This window comes from Hemicordylus capensis, chromosome 1 (genome assembly GCF_027244095.1).
Source record: "Hemicordylus capensis ecotype Gifberg chromosome 1, rHemCap1.1.pri, whole genome shotgun sequence".
Classification (NCBI taxonomy): Eukaryota; Metazoa; Chordata; class Lepidosauria; order Squamata; family Cordylidae; genus Hemicordylus; species Hemicordylus capensis.
Genome location: NC_069657.1, coordinates 6035179 through 6057874, shown reverse-complemented (window position 1 = coordinate 6057874; position 22696 = coordinate 6035179). Strand labels below are relative to the sequence as shown.

The 22696-nt window shown below is 47.3% G+C and overlaps 1 protein-coding gene across 5 annotated transcripts in view; it reads right to left on the bottom strand.

The window, feature by feature from the left end:
* ERO1A (endoplasmic reticulum oxidoreductase 1 alpha) overlaps positions 1–8263 on the bottom strand; it is a 49856-nt gene extending 41593 nt beyond the window's left edge. For 4 of the 5 annotated variants that reach the window (XM_053276028.1, XM_053276002.1, XM_053275996.1 and 1 more), the window contains exon 1: positions 8004–8263. In XM_053276028.1, the coding sequence (XP_053132003.1) occupies positions 8004–8153 (150 nt within the window). In that variant the 5' untranslated portion in view covers positions 8154–8263. Of the gene's footprint in view, positions 1–1149; positions 1569–8003 lie in introns of those variants that run through there. The other variant, XM_053276020.1, reaches the window with a different exon arrangement.
* Between the last annotated feature and the right edge of the window lie 14433 nt (positions 8264–22696).

Genomic DNA, 22696 nt, shown 5'->3' with positions numbered 1-22696 from the left:
AGGTCTGCTTGCATAAGCCTTAATGCAAATTGCACATCTTAGCAGCCCACTCAGAAGTATGGTATTTGTGCCTCAAATCAAGTCTTCAGAGAATGACTTCTGTCATGTCATCACTTGCATCATATAACAAACACTTGCATCACATAACAAACATGAGGCATCGTCTGCTGCAAAAGCAGATTCAGAAAGTCAGAGCTTCCAAGCATCATTATTTCCAGACAATAAGGAAGTCTCAGTGGTGGCCAAGCAGCACGTAGGCTAAGCGGAAGGAAGTTGCCGAAAGACAGAGAGATGCAAATCCCTCTCTATTCAACTTCTCCCTCAACTTCCTAGTCAAACATGTAGTGATCATTCTCCTAGAGATCTGTGCTATTTGTTGATATGGCTTGGTAACTGGCAGCAGTCTGACGTCCTCCATCTGTTGTGCTCCTGAGGGCCTGGTTGAGAAGGCTTGATTTTCAGCTTCATGCATTTTCCTTTAAGGCACCCAAGACATGCCTCTATTATTTTATTTTAACCGTTTTATTTTTATACCGCCTTGTATAAATCTCAGGGTGGTTTACAATTTAGCCAAAGAACTAAAACCTAAACATCATGTAAAAACACATTAAAATTACAACAAACACTTTAAAACATCATAAACCAAAAGCCTGATAAAACTGTGTTTTCAAAAGCTGTTTAGAAACCTCCAGAGATGGGGAGGTTCTGATTTCATTTGGAAGTGTGTTCCTTCCAGAGCCCCGGGGCAACCCTGGAGAAGGCCCGGTTTGGGGTTGCCCCCAAACAAGCAAGCACAACCGAACCACCCTGATTATGTTAATAGGCAGCAGGATTCATGAAGAAGATTCTCTCCCCACCCCTACTCCACCAAGGTACAGGGAGGGTGGGCAGTGTTCCCTCTGACAGGGATTCCCAGATGTTGTTGACTACAACTCCCACAATCCCCAGCCAAAGGGCACTGAAGGAGGGGATGCTGGGAGTTGCAGTCAACAAGATCTGGGACTCCCTGTTAGAGGGAACAGTGAGGGTGGGACACAGGGACATTTTTCTCCCTCTCCAACACAAACTCAAGCTCAAAGTCACCCAACGGAGTCAACGCAACACTGCACTCATCGGGCAAGGCTTCTTTACACACAAGTTATAACTGACCTCTGGAATCCATCAGTCCAAGATGTGATGTCAGCCAGCCACCAGCTGAGATAACTTTCAACAAAGGATTAGGCAGGTCTGTTGTTACATATATTTATAGCCCACCTTTTGAGAACATCCCCCCGCCCCCACCAAGGCGGGAAACAAGACACTCACCATTCTTCATAAAAACAAATGATTTTAAAAAAAACCCCTCATTTAGCACATTTGTATTCTCTTTCTTCCTAAAGGAGTTCAGGGAAGTTTACATGGTGGTTAAGCACATACGAACAGCCCTGCTGGATCAGGCAAAAGGAAGCCCATCCAGTCCAGCCTCCTGTTTCACACAGAGGCCCAGCAGATGTCACTGGAAGACTACAGGCAGGAGTTGAGGGCATGCCCTCCCTCCTGCTTTTACTCCCCTCCAACTCGTAATTAGAGGCATCCTGGCTCTGAGGCTCGAGGTAGCCCACAGCCACCAAACTAGTAGCCACTGATTGACCTGTCCTCCATGAAATTGTCTAAGCCCCTTTTAAAGCCATCCAAGCGAGTGGCCAGCATCACATCCCGTGGCAGAGAATTCCATAGATTCATTATGCACTGTGTGGAAAAATACTTAATTTAATTTATTTTTCTACATTGCCCTTCCAAAATGGCTCGGGGCTTTGTCGGTCCTAAATTTCCCAGACTTCCGTTTCATGGGATAACCCCTGGTTCTAGCATTGTGAGAGAGGGAAAAATTTCTCTCTCTCCATGCATAATTTTATACATCTCTATCATGTCTCCCTGTAATCGACTCTTTTCCAAACTAAAAAAGCACCAAACGCTGTAGCCTTGCCTAATAAGGAAGGTGCTCCAAGCCCCTGATCATCTCGGTTGCCCTCTTCTGCATGTTTTCCAGTTCTACAATGTCCTTCTTAAGATACAGTGACCAGAACTGCATGTGGTACTCCAAGTGTGGCCACACTATACACTTGCTTAGATTGAACTGCATTTGCCATTTTGTTTGGAGAGATGCTTTTGGAGGTCCTCACAATCTGTCTTGGATTTCACTATCCGAAAGAGTTTAGTGTCATCTGCAAATGTGGCCACTCCGCTGGTCACCCCAACTTCTAGATCCTTTATGAACAAGTTAAACAGCACTGGTCCCAGTACCGATCCCTGGGGGACCCCACTTCTTTCTTCCCTCCCTTGTGAAAACTGTCCATTTATTTCCATCCTCTGTTTCCTGTCCTTCAACCAGTTACCAATCCACACATGAACCTGTTCCCTTATTCCATGACTGCTAAGTTTACTCAAGAGCCTTTGGTGGGGAACTTTGTCAAAAGCTTTTTGGAAGTCCAGGTATACTATGTCATCCGGATCACCTTTATCCACATGCCTGTTGACACTCTCAAAGAACTCCAGAAGTTAGTGAGAAAAGACTTTCCCTTGCAGAAGCCATGCTGGTTCTCCTTCAGCAAGGCCTGTTCGTCTAGTATATGCTTAACAATTTTATCTTTGAGAATGCTTTCTATCAATCCAGCCTGTAGTTTCCTTGACACACTGGATCCCTTTCCAGTCATCTGATACAAAGCCTGATTGCAGGGACATATTCTTGCTAGGAGATCTGCAATTTCACATTTGAGTTCCTTCAGAACTCTTGGGTGGGTGCCATCAGGCCCTGGTAATTTGTTAATTTTTAGTTTTTCAAAACCGTTTAGAACAATTTATAAACCACCCTGAGCCATTTTGGGAAGGGCAGTATATAAATCAAATAAACAAACAAAATAAAATAAATAAACATCCTCTCTCGTCACCTCAAATTGACCCAGTTCTTCAGCCTCCAAGCCTGAGAAGCTCAGTTCCGGAGGGGGTATATGGGAGCATATGGTCAGTAATCCCGTTCACACTCACATCACCTAAGGGTCCAACTGCCTCCGTGGCAGGTTTCCTGCTTCTGATGTATTTAGATAAGTTTTTATTATTCCCCTTGACACTTCTAGCAAAATGCTCTTCAAACTCTCTCTTTGCATCCCTTATTTTCTCCTTGCATTTCTTTTGCCAGAGTTTACATTCCTTTCTGTTCTCTTCATTTGGGCAGGACTTCCATTTCCTGAAGGAAGTCTTCTTCCCTGACTCTGCACATTAGCCATGCTGGCATCCTCCTGAACTTGGCGGTGCCTTTCTTCCTTCTTGGTATACATTCCTACTGAGCTTCTATTCTTGTGGTTTTAAATGAGCTCCATGCTTTCTTTTTCCGTTGTATCCATAGACCTGCAAAGTAGGTCACCTAGCAAACTTTACAGCTGAGTGACGATTTGGCCGCAGCTCTTTCCAGAATCTCAATATGGCTCTTTGCCATATCAGGGGAAGCACAGATTAAATTTCAGTTTAATAAGCAGAACAACAAGTTCAGAGAACTATGAGTTGGAAAAGCCCAGCCTTCAGTTCCACATCGGGTTCCTTGTTGCTCATTTCAGAAGCCATTAAGTAGGATTGCCCTACAGGCATTAATGTCACCAACAGCACCTTAAAGTCCAATAAGCATGGGAAGCAAGAACCACTTCAAGCCCCGGGGCGTTTTGCATTCCCTCTGCCTAGACTGCCTAGCTGTGGTCATAATTAAGGAAAGGGGCTCTCTTTATCTGCCCCTTTAGCGGCTCCCCAGAGAAAACTCCTCCCTCTCAAACATCAACAGTAATCAACAGCAATATTAACTGTGTTCAAGGTGAAGCAGTGTTCCCACTTAACCAGGGTCTGAAACCAGTTTGTAATCCAATTTAAATGGACCCCAGTTAGCTTTAAACATTTGATAAGGGCAGGATCGAGTGATTTGCTCCCAAGGAAGGTGAGATCCTGAGGCCCAGCCCCTTAACTGCTGGAAGAGCTGGGCTTGTAGTAGCAAGCATGAATGGTCCCCTTTGCTAAGGAGGGTCCACTCTGTTTTGCATTTGAATGGGAGACAACATGTGTGAACACTCTAAGATACTCCCCTCAGGGGATAGGTCCCATGTTCCTTCCCTGGCAGCATCTCCAGATAGGGCTGAGAGAGATTCCTGACTGCAACCTTGGAGAAGCCGCTGCCAGTCTGGGTAGACAATACTGAACTAGATGGGCCAGGGGTCTGACTCAGTATATGGCAGCTTCCTGTGTTCCTAAGTATACACTTGCACTGGCTCGCTGTAATATTACATTCGTCTTTTCTTCATGTGTAACCAGAATAACCATTTTTGCCACAATTTGGAAAAAGGCTATGAAAAAAGCCGCAATTCTTCATAAGTATGAGCAATCCCACAAAATGAAAGGAAGACTTCTCATGAATAAGCATGCTTAGGAGTAGATTCCAAACAAATACAATCTGCTACCCATTACGCTTTTTTTTTAAGCATGTGGTTTGCACCTCGCACCAACTCTGTTTGTTTATACCTCCAAATGTTTCTTTCTGGGCGATTGTGTCATTTTTTGTCATTAATAAAATATGAGGGAATGCACTAATGAAACTCACACCCCCACACACTCTGAACACATTTTGCAAGTGACAGACAAATAACATGTTATCCTCCGTCAGCCCTATAAATAAAGAATTGGATGCATTTCATGGAGGTGGTGTCTATCACTGGCCGAAGGCAATCGCAGCTCAAGAGATCAGCCTGGTCAGCACGAGAGCAAGTCAATCAAGAGACAGATAGGCTTGAAACACAAGCACACCTTAATGCAAAGTTTGCTCCAATATTATCAGCAGGAATTGTTCATCTGCTTACAAGATAATGTTATATAGGAACACAGAAAGCTGTCTTATACAGAGTCAGAGCCCTGCTGCTAGCCCATCTAGCAAGCCCTGCTCACGGCCTCGCCACCAACCGAGACCTGGCTGGCAGGGACTAGAGACGGGGCCTTTTCAGTTGTGGCCCCTTGACTTTGGAACGCCCTCCCAGAAGAACTTCGCCATGCTCTTGCCCTCAGTGTTTTTTAAAAAACCACTGAAGCCGCATCTTTTTAGAGAGCCTTCTTAATACAGTCATCTCTTGCCCACCATGGTTTTACCAACCAGGGTTTTGAGTATATGCAAATAGGAAATTGTGACAGGTCTTGCCAACTGTGACCCAAGTATCCGCGGTTGGCGAAGTTTTTTAGTGATGGGGGAGGGGTTCAGCTATGGGGGGGTTCAGAAGTTCGATCTGCTCATTCCTCTTGGTGACTCTTGCTGCCCCTTGCAAATTTAAAATGCCTTTAAGTGATGGGGGGGGGTTCCCAAAGAATTTCCAGAAGTTCAATCTGGTCATTCTTCTTGGAGACTCTTGGTGATATTACAGGATTTTCTGTGATTTTCTCCTTTATTTTTAGGGCTTTTTGTGGTCATGGTTCCCCTAACTCCATTTCCCATAGACTTTAATGCCTCGCCAACCGCAAATTTGAAAACGGCGAGGTTTTGCCAGAACGGAACCCTAGTGGTTGGTGAGGGATGACTATCTTATCCTCTGCTTTTATCTGGTAGGTTTCTTAATGTTTCACTTTTCACTCTTAACTTTAAATTTCAGTTTTAGGATTTGTTAGTTTAGGTTGTAGCCTGGTCTTCTAACCTTATTAATTTTTTATCCTGTATTTTATTAATGTTGTAAGCCACCCCCAGCAGTAGTGCACTGAAGGTGCGGGGAATAAATATTTTAATTAATTAATAGCTCAGTATTTTCTCTGCTGACTAGCACATCATCACTCCAGGGATATAGGCAGGATTCTCTCCCAGCCCTACCTGGAGATGCTGTCGGGGTGGGATTAGACTTGCTGACACTCTTTCACCAAACTATGTGGACCCCTTCCCCTAAAGGGACTATCTTACAGCACTCACATGTAGTCACCCACTCAAACGCAAACCAAGGCAAACCTGCTTAGCAGAGGGGAATAATTCATGGCTCTCTACCACAAGACCAGCACGCCTCAAAATATATCTGATTATCTTTTTGGAAACCATTTATGAACAAAACATTAGGTTATAACCAAGACAGATATATATCAACAGGCACTTGGCATTTTAGCTTCACATCCTTGCCCAGCGAAGTTAATTAAATGGGGGCAGTTTGGGACAGGAGAGATGTCATGGGCACAATCCACCAGGAAATGCAGTTGCTGAAGCAAGAGGGTGCTTTGCAAGAGCCCAAGCGTGCTTTTGTACAGCATCATTTTGGAAGAGAGGTGTGAGGGCACGGCCCCAGCTTAAAGCATAGCCCCAATGGTGGGGGGGGGCTCAGTTTGAAGCAAGGCTCTTCGGAGGCCTAAGACATTCAAACGGGCAAAGAAAAGGGTGTCTCTGAGCATGTCTAGAGTGCCTATCACAACCTGCCCACACACAGGTTTAGGGGTTAGAGCTTCTTGGCCAGATGGTGGAGCCCCAGTCCTTCTCTTTTGCCCCACCCTTCCAAAAAAGATGCCCAGGCAGAAAAGCTAGGCGGACTTACTAGAGAAAGTAACACTCACTGAAAATAAATGGGACTTTGTTTTGAGTAGGGCCTGGTGAGGCCCACACACTATAGAATCTGGCAATTAGTAACTGTAAATCGTGCTTTGAACTCAAAGCAAAGCTGTCAAGCAATTAGAGGGTTTTTTAAGCCACTTAATCATCTCCCTCTTAACCAGCTGGTTGGCTTACAGCTCCCTGCAATTTCTTGCAAGGAAGCCCAACTAAGCCTCGGCACTGCAGCCTCCGCTGGCACAGGCAAAGCACTTCTCCGTCCTGCAGTCACTTGCTACAGTCCTTCTGGCAGCAGCTCTCAAACTCTGGGCTCCATCCTATCCAAGCAGCAGGGGACGATGGGAGTTGTAGTCTAGCCACATCGGTTAAGAGAATCCCTGCCTTACAAAAGCCCGCCACGTAGGTCTGTATTCTCATCCTCCTCCTGTTACATATGGAGGGGGGAGCACGGAGGCAGAGGGGGGGGGATGGAGATGCAGAGGGGGAAGTCTCGACTCAGCCGAGGGCTTCCTGCTTCTTCAGCCGCTTAACCGCAACTCTGCAGGCAGCAGCTGCTCCCGTAAGCCTACAATTAAACCTCGACAAGAAGGAGCGAGAGAGCTGCGGCGGCAGAGGTGCACTTAGGTAGTTCTTGAGGCTGGATCGAAAGGCCTTTGGAGGACAAGCCCCCCCCCCGCCCCAAGTTAAGCATTACCCCCCTACTACACACAGGCCGCGAAACATGCAATATTTTTAACACGTGGGTTCTTCTTGGGGGCCCAAAGAGCAACCGAACTCACAAGAAGGATGTAAGAGCAGAAAACGGATATAGGGATGCAAATAGGCATGAGCAGAAAGATGTCGACAGGCAACGTAGCCTCTTCCCATCATCCACCCACATTCTACTTCTTTCCCCGCTCGGTCTCTAAAGCAGCCGGCACAGGTCAGAACCAGAGACTGCCGCCCGGCGCAGTGCGGGCCAGACCCCCCACCCCACCCCCCCAGGACAGACGAAAGATGATTTGGGGGGCCCCACTGGGTGGGACTCCGATCCCAAGCCCGGGGATCAGAGCACGCGGGGGAAGGTTCAAGAAAGCCTTTGGAAAGGCCACCTCGGAGAGCTCCGCTGTCCCCTCCCCATTCCCACGAGCCCTGTCCCCAGAACACGCCACCTGCCGCCCCCGCAGCCCGTAACTCAAGACCTCCTCCTCCCACCACCAGCCACCCAGCCCCGGCCCCCGGCTGCCTGCTGCCCGGCACCACCTCCCTCCCTCTGGGCGCGTGCAGAGCGCCCTCCCCAGGCGGCAGCGGCGGAGAAGAGCCTCTCCTCTCCGGACCCAGCAGCAGCGGCCACTCGCTGCCTAGCCTGGGGGCCCAGCGGCGGCAGCAGCAGGCAGGCAGGCAGGGCGCGGGAGGAGCCGGTTCTCCCCAGGCGGGCTCGGCTCACCTGGCAGAAGCAGCGCTGCTCCGCGGAGGCGGCGGGCGGCGGAGAATGCGCGGCGGCCGCGCTGCAGCCCCAGAGCAGCAGCAGCAGGAGGAGGCAGAGCAGCGCCGGGCGCGAGCGGCAGCAGCAGCAGGAAGAAGAACAGCCAGTCATGGTGGCAGCTGGAGACGAATCTCTCCCTCCCTCCCGGCAGCAGCAGCAGCCCCAGCAAGGTGAGCCTGGAGACCGCCGCGGACGACACCCCGCCCCCGCTTTCCTGCCGGCGGGGGGGGGGAGGGAGGGAGCGGCGGCGTCTGCGGCGGCGCGCGGGCCTCCCCAGCCCGATCTGGCCCAGCCGCATTGGCGGAGGCGCCCGCCGGGCCTGCCCACCTGCCGGTCGCCACCGCCCCCCTCCTCGGCCCGCCCCGCAGAGCCGCGCCTCCGCCGCCGCGCCAGATGGCATCTGCGGGACTTGGAACAGGAGGCAGCCAGAGGAGAAGATCTTCCTTCCTGCTGCGGCTAGGCCTTTCTCGCCCCTAAGCGCACACTTTTCATCTTATTTTTATGAATTGCCACCCACGAACGTGGAGATTTGCAGGTCTCTGGCCCGAGGGGCGTACAGACCAGAAAGGGCCGCGAGGGAGACAGCAAAGGAGAGGGCAGGAAAGAGACCTGCGAGGGCGCAGGGGCCTAGCAAGGTTGGCGTGGGCCCAGGGACAAGATTTTAAAATGAGCCCTCCTCACTGAAGCTCAGCTCAGGAAGTAAAGAAATCTTAAATGAGGCTGAAGAGTGGGAACAAAAAGCAGAGTAATACACACACACACACACACACACACACACCCCTAGGTGCCACAATAGAACATCATCCTAAATGATTTTTTAAAAGGTTTTGTAAATTGTGGACTATGCAAGTCATTTGATGGTACTAGAGAAAGACGTGCTGTGCTGGTAGCTCCAGGTCTTCACACTCACATCAATTTCGGAGGATGAATACAACGGAAGGAAGCCCGGGTGGGTGCGCGGCTGGGGGAGTCAGTCATGTGACTTGCCTCTGGGGGGGGCCAAGGCAGTGGGCCCCCAGACAACTGTCTCCCTTTGTCCGATTATAGTTACGCCCCTGCAGCCAGCACCCACTTCTAGAGAATGTCTCCCCACTCCACAAAACCAAAGCACAGGGTCAGACAAGGAAAGAAAACCCCTTTTTATGAATGGCACTTATTACCCCACATTTCTTCCATCGTGGCAGCATAAACAGGGGCCGGCAGGAGAGAGAAAAGGAGCAGGGGGCCACAGAAGGGGCGAAGTGCATTTGCCGGTGGGTGAGCTGTGGCTGGCAACTGCCTTAGAGAGGTGCTTTAGATCATCTCATAAGCGTTGTGGAAACTCTCGTAGGATCAGTGGGTGGACCGCACAATAGTCTGTCTACCCACAGTCGAGAGGCAGTGGCAAGCTGAAAGAGGCTGCTGAGGTTCTTGGGGCTAGCAGAAGCCTCATGGGGCTTGTGGGGGGCCAGTTGGATTTCTGAGGGCTGAGTTCTTAAGTTGTGGTCCTCCTCTTGGGGACTGTCCCTCAGACAGGAGGGCAGTCACTGGGGCCTGCAGCGGAGCAAGGGGTTCTTGCCCAAGCTCTGTATCTCCCCACCATATACAGCTCTCTGGGCGGAGAGACATCCTTGTAAACAGAGCTCCAAAGAGGCCTCCCATCCCGGGACTAGCCTGACCCACAAACCTGCTTTTTTCCCCAGCCAAGCTGGCTGTATGACACCATGCATTGCATGTGCTGCTGACACACAAGGCCCCTGTGCTCAGTGGGGCTGCCAGTTCCCCCAGGTGAGGGTGTGGAGGCTTGCAACCCTGAGCTTCCGCTGAGTTGGGCATGAGGGCTAGGCGGGTGCAACAGAGGAGACGGGCCTTCATGGACGTTTGCGCCAAGAGCGGGATGTCTCGGCCCAATCACAGGTTATGTTCAACACTCGAACGAGCGTACAGTGTATACAGGTACAGTTGTTCACATGTTATGCTGAATGCAGGCACAGAAGTACACTTCCTGTTCGTACCCTGCATTTGCGGGGCCGGTATCCAGGTTCACTTTTGAAATGAACACAGGTACAGCCATTCACACAAATGCGTACGAGTGTACAGACATCTGGATACTTGTACAGCTTAATGTCTGAACTGAGCTTCTCTCTTTCACACAAACATACACACTGGCGTAGCGCCTATTGGACAAACAGGGACAAATGGGTGAGGGGGCCCTCAACAGGCCCCCCCACGCTGCCCCGCCACCCCTGTCCTTTCCCTAGCCCTGCCACCGCTCTTTCTGTTGGCCTCCAGGGGGTGGGGGCCTCCAAGCGGTGGTGGCAGGCGCTGTAGCTCTCTGGCCAAACCGCACGTCTGCAGTATCGGGCATGCGGCATCCATGTCCTAACTGCACAAGTACGCAGTTTGACCAACCACAGCGCCCCCCACCGCCACCCAGCTCACCCCCCAGAAATAGCGGCGGCAGGGCAGGGTAGGATAGAGGCGGTGGTGGTGAGATGTTGGCTGCCCCGCCCCTTGCATCTGACATCAGGCGCAGGGGGCGTGGCTTAGGGTGCTGGGGCTTGCACACTTTGCACGCGCAAAGTGGGGCCTCCAAAGAAGATTTTGTCCCCCAGGGGTCTTGCTACGCCCCTGCACGCACACACAGCCGCTCATCCTGTCTCCCTCCCCTGCACATCTCAAGCAGCATCTGACGAGGCACTCTGTCGAGAAGCCCAAACACCCACCCAGAGCCTGGATTTGCCCCATTCCTCCTGCCCCATTTTCTGCATGGGCTGCACATGCTGCTCACTGTAGGCATGAGGTGGAGGAAGGACATGTGTCCGCCCTGCCGCCACATAAGGAGGAGCCCCGGTCGTCAGGCAAGCCTGTGCACCACCCCCAGGGTGTCTCATATGTCAGTCTGCCTGGCGATGCTTCATATCAGGTGGTTGATACATCTAGTAGTATTCTAATAAATCAAATAATATTGGGACTGGTTCAGTATTGGAACTGGTTCACACAAGCACATTCATCATTTGACCAACACAGTCAGGAGTGTGACAGTGTCTCAGCCTAGCCTACTTCACAGGGTTGCTGTGAAAGAGAAACTTAAGTATGTAGTATACCGCTCTGGGCTCCTTGGAGGAAAAGCAGGATATAAATGTAAGTAAGTAAATAAATAAGAGGATTTGCATATATGAAGAGACCATAATAGATCTGACAGTGCAGGAAGAGCTTTCAGGTCACATCAAAGCCCATAGGAGCCTGCCTGAACACTGCCACCTTTGGAAGAGTCCCTACTCCGGATTCTACTGCCATTCAAAATGCAGTGTTCTCGGACAGGGCCTTTTTGGTGGTGATGCCTAAACTCAGCTTGTGAAAGCGTTCCTTTTGAGAAAAGCTTTTGCTGGCTGATTGGTCTGTTAGGGATGGCTGCTGTCTACATTTGATCTTGTTTACCTTAGACCTGCCTTTGTTGTATTTTATGATTTTTTAAACTGTATTTTCATGCTTCTTAAAACTTGTACACCCCTTTGAGTGGTGTGCAAAAAAAAAAGGCAGTATATAAAATAAATAAAACGATGTTTCAATTGAGTCAGTTCACACATTCAACTGCCAGTGTAGCGGAATCCAGCAACTATGTGTTTGCTTGAACTCACAACTAGTGTCTCTGACAAATCCACATTTTGGCCACTGATTCTGTCCTTCTGTAACATAAGGTGTATATTGCAGAACTTGGCAATGATCCAAGCCTTGGTGACCTGCTTGGAAAGCATGCCCTGTAATTGCTGGATGTCTAGGACAGTGTGCTGCATAAGCAATATTTGTATGTGACTTTGTATTTGCATCAACTCTTGGATGCAGTGTGTTGAGCAATATCCTGATGCATTTGGGTGTATTGCCAGTAACTGCTTTATACTACAACAATTTAATCGGCCATTTGATTTCCTAAGAAGGGCAACTCACCAAATGGCATGAATACGTTGGCACTATCGTAAGGTGGATACACAATTGCCTGGGAGCCACACCCAAGTGCCTCATCGGAGTCAGTCCCATTCAAGTGGAAGTAGCAAGCATTGCTCCTTAAGTCTCTGCTCTGGTCAAAGGCTCTGAGTGCCTTGCATACTGGAGTGCGGGATATTCGTGCCAGCTTTCCAGATGACACAAAATGGGGAGGATCTGCAAACACTATGGAGGATCACAGAAGAAATAGCACTGTTCTGCATTGATGCTTATGAGACCTGGTTTGCATTATTGGATCCAGTGCTGGCCTCTGGATTTTGTGAGTGGTAACAAGGAGGTTAGAGGAAGCATCAAAAGTAAAGACTTTGAATGTCATCATAATACTTTATTTACCTGAATCCATAAGAACAGCCCTGCTGGATCAGGCCCAAGGCCCATCTAGTCCAGCATCCCGTTTCGCACAGTGGCCCACCAGATGCCGCTGGAAACCACAGACAGGAGTTGAGGGCATGCCCTCTCTCCTGCCATTACTCCCCTGCAACTGGTACTCAGAGGCACCCTGCCCTTGAGGCTGGAGGTGGCCCACAGCCCTCCGACTAGTAGCCATTGATAGACCTCTCCTCCATGAAGTCATCCAAACCCCTCTTAAAGCCATCCAGGTTGTTGGCTGTCACCACATCCTGTGGCAGAGAGTTCCACAAGTGGATCACGCTTTGTGTGAAAAAGTACTTCTGTTTGTTGGTCCTAGACCTCCTGGCAATCAATTTCATGAAGTGACCCCTGGTTCTAGTGTTGTGTGAGAGGGAAAAGAATCTCTCTCTCTCCACTTTCTCCACACCATGCATGACCTTATAGACCTCTATCATGTCTCCCCACAGTCGTCTTTTTTCTAAACTAAAAAGCCCCAGGTGTTGTAGTCTTGCCTCATAAGAAAGGTGCTCTAGGCCCCTGATCATCTTGGTTGCCCTCTTCTGTACCTTCTCCAGTTCAACAATGTCCTTTTTAAGATGTGCCCTCTTCTGTACCTTCTCCAGTTCAACATGTCCTTTTTAAGATGTGGTGACCAGATCCAAGACTAGGTTTTTTCCAGGTTCTTAGCTCCCAGGTTCTGTGGGATCATCTTAAATTCAGTCCTCTTCCTTTTGGGTAAATGCTGGTATAACGTGTATCTAACCTCTGATTTTAAGGGGATCATATTAAATACAGAGCAATATTCTATTTGAGTAAATATCTATCTTATATATATAATTCTCTACAATCAAGAACATCTTCAGACCAGAAAGTTACATTCCAACTGACCTTAACCATCACGGGCTCCTCCTCCCTATCTGCATATGGAATCCCCACTGCCCAATCACCACAGTGCCACAGGCTCCTCCCCCTATCTGCATATGGAATCCCTACTGCCCAAACAGGTGCTTCTGCTCACAAACTCCCATGAGAGCTGCCACACAAGGGATTAGCCACGGGTACACCTTAGAGAATTATATATATAGATAAAAAGATAGTGGGCAGGGGTCTGCAAAGAGACGGGTCGTGAGGGAGGAAAGAGCCCCTTCAGGAGATGAAGACTGCCACTGTGAGAATTAGATGAGTAAACAAGATGAACAAGATCTGCTAGGAAGAGGGAGGGGAGAGAAAGGGAGGGAAGAAAGGCAGAGGGGAAGAGCGAGTGGAGGAGAGAGAAAGAGAAAAAGAGGGGAGGGGAAGAGAGAAAGAAGGTCGATGGATGGGCCCAAGCCTGTCAGTGGCCTGATGGGGATGAGCAGGCATGGTGGTGGCAACAGCAAGGGTGGGCCCAGTCAACCGCTGCTGCTTCTGTGGGGAGGAGCAGGAGTGGGGCTCAGGTGAGGTTGCGAAGGTCTCTGGGGATAGGGGGCTGCAGCTTGGCCAATAGGCGCCAGCAACACTGAAGCCATGACCAAGAGGGGTGAGTTGGGTGCAGTGTTCCCTCTAAGGCGTGCACACATGTCTGCGCTCACAAGTTTTTTGATGTCCACTCAGTAAATTTTAGATCCCACTCAGGCTGAATCAGGAAGGCCCCACTCTGAATGCATTTGTGCACACACTGCCTTGATACTCCCACCCAGAACAAATCTCATTCCGCACACAGATGAAAAAAATTAGAACACTGGTGGGACGGAGTAAAGGGATGGAGGAATGACCAAGAGGGGTGAGGGGGGTGGAAGCAACCAGATGGAGGAGCAGGAGCAGGAATGCGGCTGAGGGGAGGGTGGGGAGATCTCTGAGGGGAGGGGGGCTGTGGCAGGGGGTGAGGGGAGCAATCAAGTACTAGCGCGCAGATGCTCTGTGCGGGTTAAGCTAGTAGTATATTAAACGGAGCAACTGAGATTATAGGTTTCATTGAACCAAACAGGTTGTTAAAAGACTAATAGCAAACTGAAGCTTTTGAATTAGAAGCAGAAGGAAAATATTAATATAAAACTCATTTTAAAATGAATAAATATTATTAAAACCCAAGCTGAAAAGATGGGTCTTTAGGGCTCTCTTGAAAGTTTGATTCATCTCTTCCAGGAGTGTCCAGTGATGATGATGCTTCCCTTTTGGAAGGAAGTGTTGACCAGATTCAGTTTAGCTGTTCATCTCTTTTACAAGTTCAGCCCCAGACCTGCCATACTTGGTTCTATTGTGGTGTGATAAGGGATATGTCAGCTGAGAAACACAGATGGTTTCTAAGGGTGACATTAAGAGCTGAACACTGCTGCTGTTATGCCCAAGAAAAAGTCATGTGTCACAAGCATGGACAACCAGAGAGATTTCGGGCAAAATAGGGGGAATTTCTAGAACTGTTTGGTAGGTAACTAACACACTTTCAAAGGGACCTGCAGACACCACCCAATCATTTTGCAACCCCAAGGTTGCATTCTTAGAAATGCTACCTGTTCCATGTTCAGGGCCAGCAAGACAGGCGGGGCCGAGAGGTCTCAATGCTTGGATGAGACGTAGGTAGCAGGAGGAGGGGTTTAGATTTGTTAGGCACTGGGACACATTTTGGGGCAAGCAAAGCCTGTACAAAAGGGATGGGCTTCATTTGAACCAAGATGGAACCAGACTGCTAGTGCTTAAAATCAAAAGGGCCTCAGGGCAGCTTTTAAAATGACTCCTGGGGGTTAGCCAACAGGAGCTGGGCAGTATCCAGTTCGGCAAAGAGCAGACAGGAGGCTGTGCTAGCTGGTCAAAGAGATCAAAGAGCCAAAAGAAATATAGCACGCACCAGGTAAGAGATTCAGCGTATAGGTGCTTATATGCCAATGCCAGAAGCCTCCGAGCCAAGATGGGCGAGCTGGAGTGCTTGGTTGCGAAAGAAAACATAGATATAGTGAGTGTAACGGAAACATGGTGGAACAGTGCGAACCCGTGGAACACTGTTATTCCTGGATATAAACTCTACAGAAAGGACAGGGAGGGGCGGATTGGGGGTGGAGTAGCACTGTATATATTAAAGAAGGGATAGAATCCAACAAACTAGAAAACCTAGGAGGACTGGAGTCCTCCACAGAAACTCTGTAGGTGACAATACAAGGCCTGTAAACAAATGTGCTACTATGAACGTGCTATCGCCCTCCTGATCAAAACACTGGCAGTGACTGGGAGTTGCAAAAGGAAATCAGAGAGGTGCCAAGGAGTATGAATGGATGACTTCAATTACCCACACATAGACTGGGGAAATTCACAGTCAGGTAATGAGAAAGAGGTCCAGTTTCTAGATACGCTGAATGGCTGTGCCCTAGAATAGTTGGTCTTGGAACCAATCAGAGAGAAGGCGACCTTGGACTTAATCCTGAGTGGTGCACAGGACCAGGTGCGGGATGTCAGTGTCATGGAACCTTTAGGGACCATCCTGTGATCAAATTCAGCGTATATGCAAGGAGAGAATCACCAAGGAAGTCTAACACAGACACTTTAAATTTCAGAAGAGGAAACTTCTCTAAAATGCAGAGTTTGATGAAAATAAAACTGAAAGGGAAAATCAGAAGAGTCTCATCACTCCAGAATGCATGGAGTTTATTTAAAACCACAGTATTAGAAGCACAGTTGGAATGTTTACCAAGAAGGAAGAAAGGTACCACCAAGTCCAGGAGGATGCCGGTGTGGCTAACAGGTAAAATCAAGGAAGCTATAAAGGGGAAGAAGAAGACTTCCTTCCGAAATTGGAAGGCCTGTCCAAATGAAGAGGACAGAAAGGAACACCAACTCTAGAAGACAATAAAGGTAAAGTGCCCACAGAGCCCTGTGGTTGTCTTTGGTAGAATACAGGAGGGGTTTACCATTGCCACCTCCTGCGCAGTATGAGAGGATGCCTTTCAGCATCTTCCTATATCGCTGCTGCCCAATATAGTACCAGCGGGGATTCAAACAGGCAGCCTTCTGCTTGTTAGCCATGTTGGGAATTCTCTCTGGTAAGAGATACCCTTCTATTACAGCAGAGTGCACGAAGCACAACACAGCGGAATCTGCCGAGGCATGCCTGTCTGCTGAGAGTAAAAGAAACTTGGAGCCAGTTCATAGTTTCAAATCAATATAAGGAATCTTTATTAGTGTACTCCATTCTAGATAGGAAAGTGGAGAGATAGGATCTCTAATCTAGCTAGCAAGCTGGATGCAGAGGGATGGTTTCTGCATCTCTGCACATATGGTGCAGGGAGAGAGGAACGTGGGTGTTGCAAGGGAGAAGAAGGGAAAGGAGGAAGAGGGGGTAAGTTGGGGAGAGTGGGGAATTTCAACACTTATGTTCAAAGTTTGTCAGTACTGAATATACTAAACCTTTAAAAATAATAATTAAATCTAGCCCTTCTTAGTGGATTTTCCCCAACTGAGGGGGGTCCTGAGTTACTTTTGCTGTGCGGGAAAGAAATACTTCTTCTAGGCCCTGCCCATTTATAATTTTCCCTGGTTCCTACACAACAAACTAAATACAAACACAGACCTGCCAACATGCCCGTAATTTCCCATTCAGGTGAATGAGAAAAGAGTGACATGTTGACATGTATGCATTATGCAATAGCATAAATAACAAATAGATTTACTAATCCATGTATTAAACATGATGGAGAACATAAAAGGTATTAATAAGAGGAAATGGGAATGGTCAGGAAAATGTGTACATTAACATCCAAGTTTTTCTGCCGTCAGTTTAAAATACTTGGCTTGGGACACATGAATGATGTCATGAAGACTCATCTCTTCTAAAAAAGGTGAAACATTGTTGGGGTGGGGCCCAGATGTTGGGTGCATGCTGTTCTGTTTCCTCTTTGTTTCTTTCTGTCTTCCTGTTTTCTCGCACCCTTCTCCCCCTCCCTCTTGGATAGGGTTGCCATGTCCCCCGGAATTTAGGGTAGCCCCCGGATTTTGGCTCCTCCGCCTGGCTTCTAAATTCCACCTGGATTTACACAGATTTCAAATGTGCTGCCTAGATTGCCCAGATTTTACTCTGGATCTGATCATATGGGAGGGCAGAGAAGGAGGGGATGTATACAAATCTGTCATATAAATAAATAAAATGCAAATTAGTTACTGTATAACTGGCATAATATGCAAATGAGGCCATCCGGATTTGGGAAGCTTGAGGCAACCCAAACAGTGGCAGAGTCAGCGGAACTTGTTTATCTGGAACTATAAAAAACCTAGAATTAAGTTCAAGGTTCTGCAAGATTTGAAAGAGAGGGGTGGTTTAGCTGTTCCTAATTTGAAGCTTTATTATCACGCTAGTTGTCTGAGTTGGATTTCTGACTGGATTATATCCTTTTACAGCCGCTTTGCAGATATGGAGAACTCTGGCCTTTCCATAGGTCTACATAACCTTTTATGGATAGCTGGAAAGAGAAAAGATCCGGAGATACAACAACACACAATTAGAAAAAGTCTTTAATATGTTGGGGATAAATATCAAAAAAGAATAAGCCCACGGCTATCTCCTTTGGCGTTGATCTTGAAAGTTAATTTTTTGGTCTAAATATAAATTTTGGAGAGAAAATTCATATACCTTACAGAGTTTAACACAGGATAAGTCCAAAGTGAAATCTATCCAAATGTTATCCGAACAGTTGGCCCAATAACTGCCATGGTTTTAATATATCCAGTTAGTTCAATAGTGCGGAAAGAGTTACAAACACAAGGAGGGAAAATTAGAGAATTAACTGACTCTGAAGACTTAATTAACCGGAGAAAGGACCATATGCTGGGTTTGATAGATAAGTTGTAATTGAGATCTGAGACAGAATCTGAACAGATTAAAGAATGTATGATAAAATGGATGCAGAACATTAATAGAAAGATAGATATTTCGGATTGGGAACATCAATGGAAAAAGAATATTAAATTTACCTTATGTAATAATTTAAGGGAAAACTGGTACAAGATGTTTTTCAGGTGGTATATAACCCCTTTGGTCATTAATAAGATTGATAATAGTTTTCCGAAGGAATGTTGGAAATGTGATCAACAAGTGGGGACATTTTACCATATGTGGTGAACTTGTAACAAAGCCCAATCATTTTGGAGGCAAATTCACTCTAAAATAGAGCAAATCTTAGAAGTTAAACTCCCTTTTCTACCAGACCCTTTTCTTTTAAATACGTCGAATTCTTGTATTCCTGCTAAGTTTAATAATATGATCACTGCTGCTAGGGTTTTATATGCTTCTGATTGGCGCTTCTCCGAAATCCCATCCTTAAATGACTGGTTTACAAAATTATGGGACTATGCCTCTATAGCTAAAGTTAGTGCTTATATGAAAAATGTTTCTACAGATTCATTTATGCTTGTTTGGGAGCCTTTTATCATCTTTAATATTCGACAAGGTCAGCATTTGTTCCCGAACTCTGGGTTTGATTTGTAATGCTTTTGTAACCACACTTGGATTTTCGTTTTCTTGTTCTCTGACTTCCTTTGAAGGCCTCACTTTACTGTATGTTTTGAGAGTTTTAACCATGTTTTCTGATCATTTTAATTAATACAAATTCATATATATATAAAAAGAATATGGCAACCCTACTCTTGGCCTCCCAACTGCTGCCTACCATGTGGTGACAGCCAACACCCTGGATGGCTTGAAGAGGGGTTTGGATAACTTCATGGAGGAGAGGTCTATCAATGGCTACTAGTCAGAGGGTTGTGGGCCACCTCCAGCCTCAAAGGCAAGATGCCTCTGAGTACCGGTTGCAAGGGAGTAACAGCAGGAGAGAGGGCATGCCCTCAACTCCTGCCTGTGGCTTCCAGCGGCATCTGGTGGGCCACTGTGGGAAAGAAGATGCTGGACTAGATGGGCTTCCTTGGGCCCTATCCAGCAGGGCTGTTCTTATGTTCTTATGTTCATTTCCCCCCACTCCTGAACATTCCAAACATTGATTTGTTTGGTTGTAGTCCCCTGCTTCTAGCTCTTTTCTTTCCTTTTTTAAAAAACCAGGTGCACTGGCTAAGACTTGCAAGAGTATGTTCCTCCGAGAAGAAGTCTAAATAGACAGGACTGGCAGTGGGGCGGGCGGGCGGCACAAGGCAGAAGAGGAAGCCAAGCCAAGCTCCAAACAAAGGCAAAAGCACCTTCCCTGCATTCTGCCCACAGGCAATTCAAGACATGGCATGGGATGGCCCCTGAGCAGCCTGGCTGGGGTGATTCCAGCTCTCCCCCTTCCAAGCTTAGGAAGCTGCCTGCCCCTGTACTGCCACCAAAACAAAGAGCAGCAGCACACGGAAATTAACATATCAGAGAGAGAGAGAGAGAGATAAAAAAAACACAAAATATATACCAGGTATTTTCCAAACATGTAAAGCAGGACTATTTTCGGATAGGATCAGGTGCACAGTGAGAATATCGCCCTGGATAGTAAAGTGATTACTTGCCAGCATCAAGAACTGTGTAGCTTGTACAATACTTTTCTAGACATACAGAATAATGTGTACTCAAAGCTGCCTTGCTCCGAGTCGTATCACTTATTATTATTATTATTATTATTATTATTGCATTTATATCCCACTCTTCCTCCAAGGAGCCCAGAGCAGTGTACTACATGCTTAAGTTTCTCTTTCACAACAACCCTGTGAAGTAGGCTAGGCTGAGAGAGAAGTGACTGGCCCAGAGTCACCCAGCAAGTCTCATGGCTGAATGGGGATTTGAACTCAGGTCTCCCTGGTCCTAGTCCAGCACTCTAACCACTGCACCACGCTGGCTCTGATCTGATCTGAGTCGTATCACTATTGCCACTGGGCCTGCTGTAGACACAATCCCTTTTAGAGCACGAAGCAAAAGATTCCACTTTCCTAATATTTTCTATGCTCCAGTACATTTTCTTTTACAGGAATATGTATATTACGTATACAAAATTCACATTCATTTCTCTTGGGTACTTCTGTTTTGGCATGTATCTTCTTCCCTCCTTTAAAAAATGTTGCTCCTGTAGTGGGGCGGGGGTGGGTAGGTGGATAGGCAGGCACTAGGCAGGGTGTTGGAATACACCAGAGACACCAGCAGAGAAGAAGTACTGGTACTCATAGGCAACATGCATGAGCAATGTTATGTCAGGAAAATCACAAAAACACCCTCTGAACACACCCTAAAGCTTTCAGTGGATCAACCTACTTTGGAATTGAATGCGTGTTTCAGAAATTGCTCCAAGAACAGCTGTAGAAAGCATCCCTGTTTGTGTCATACATATAAACATATTACTCATGTGATATTTGATTGAGTTGTAATTTGCTTTAGAGGTGATCCAGCTGCGTCTCAGACAACAAGCGAGCTGAGTTCAGAAAGAGCAAGGGAGTTCAGAGCAAGAGCTGAGTTCAGAAAGAGTAAGAACTGTTGTCGATGACTTACATGCCAGGTTGGATTACAGCTGGGGTTCTCAATATTGGGTCTCCAATTGAACTACAACTCCCATCATCCCCAGAATTCTAGTCATAAGAACATAAGAAGCTGCCATATACTAAGTGAGACCATTGGTCCATCTAGATCAGTATTGTCTACACCAGGCTTCCCCAAACTGCGGCCCTCCAGATGTTGCTGAACTACAGCTCCCAGCATACCCAGCCACAAAAAATTATGTCTAGGGATGCTGGGAGTTGTAGTTCAGCAACATCTGGAGGGCCGCAGTTTGGGGAAGCCTGGTCTACACAGATTGGCCGTGGCTTCTCCAAGGTTGCATGCAAGAATCTCTCTCAGCCCTATCTTAGAGATGACAGGAAGAGAACTTAAACCTTCTGCATGCAAGCAGGCAGATGCTCTTCCCAAAGTGGCCTCATCCCCTAAGGAGAATATCTTACAGTGCTCACATATGTAGTCTCCCATTTAAATGCAAACCAGGGCAGACCCTGCTTAACAAAGGGGACAATTCATGCTTGCTACCACAAGACCAGCTCTTCTCCCATGACCAACAGCTTTCTAAGAGTACACCAAAGAGTTGAGAATTGTAGTACAACCATGTCTGGGGACTCAATATTGAGAGAACCCCAGCTCTAATGCAATTGACATGTATTCCAACATCAGTACCACCCTTGCTGTTCCTGAACACAGCCCAATTCCTTTGCTGTTGACATGCCAACAAAATGGCATGACATGATATGATATGACAGGCACAAAAATGCTGCTTCTAGTGTTTTGTTTCTATGCAATCATGTTGTCATGCTCAACTTTATCATGGAATCTCCTTTAGCAATGAATCATGCTGTTCATATTTCCTCTGAAGCAATTCTCAATACATTCCATAGGACTTACTCTCAGGTAAAGGACATAGGATTGCAGCCTTACGCCAAAATCCCTGTTATGTTTACCCATAAGTAAATCCCACTGAGTCCAATGGGACTTATCCCTGAGCAGGGGTGAGCAGGGGTGCAGAATATAATGAATACGGATATGACACATATTTATATACTGCTTTTCAACAAAAGTCCCCAAAGCGGTATACATCGATATAAATAAATAAAATAAAGGAAGCTTAGCTATAGCTATAGTGTGTAGCTATAATTGAATGGGTTATGGGGGGAAGAATAAATGAGAGGGGCCGCCTACCAGTGGCTGCTGGATGACAACTTGCTCTTTGTTCTGTCTACTTGTGCCCCTCTGAAGAAGGTGGTGGGAGTGGGCAGGGGTGCATCCTCACTTTTTGCCCCAGGGCCCACTCCAACCTTGCCACACCTTTGCATGAAGAGTAACAACTCACCTAAAGGGGGATGGTGGGGTGGGAAGGCACTTTTTTGGGAAGAGATGGGTTATTAGGACTAGGTCTGGCAGGAGTTGCTTAGTAAAATGAGAAAGGAAGCTCCTCAAATGCTCAGATGGTGGATCAGCTGCACCTCTGCTCCTGAGTAAGTATGTTTAGTATGTAAGTATGTAAGTATGATCCTTAATCTCCAGTGCTGGCAGGGGTGTATCTAGGGTAGGGCAGGTAGGGCACGTGCCCTGGGTGCCACTTGAAGGGGGCGCCATTTAAAAATAATAATTTTTAAAAAATGGCTGCTGAAAACAAAATGGCCACCATGCATGCTTAAATGGCCTCTGTGAGGCCTTAGGCCATGCCAGGCCTCACAGAGGCCATTTGAGCATGCACGGTGGCCATTTTGTTTTCAGCGGCCATTTTAAAAAAACACCAATTATTTGTAAAAATGGACACCGCACATGCTCAAATGGTCCCTGCGAGACCCTAGAGGCCAGCAGGGGGAGGGGAAACCTTTGCAGATCCCCCCCACGGCCTTTAGGAGGCCCCCCAAAGGGGCTACAG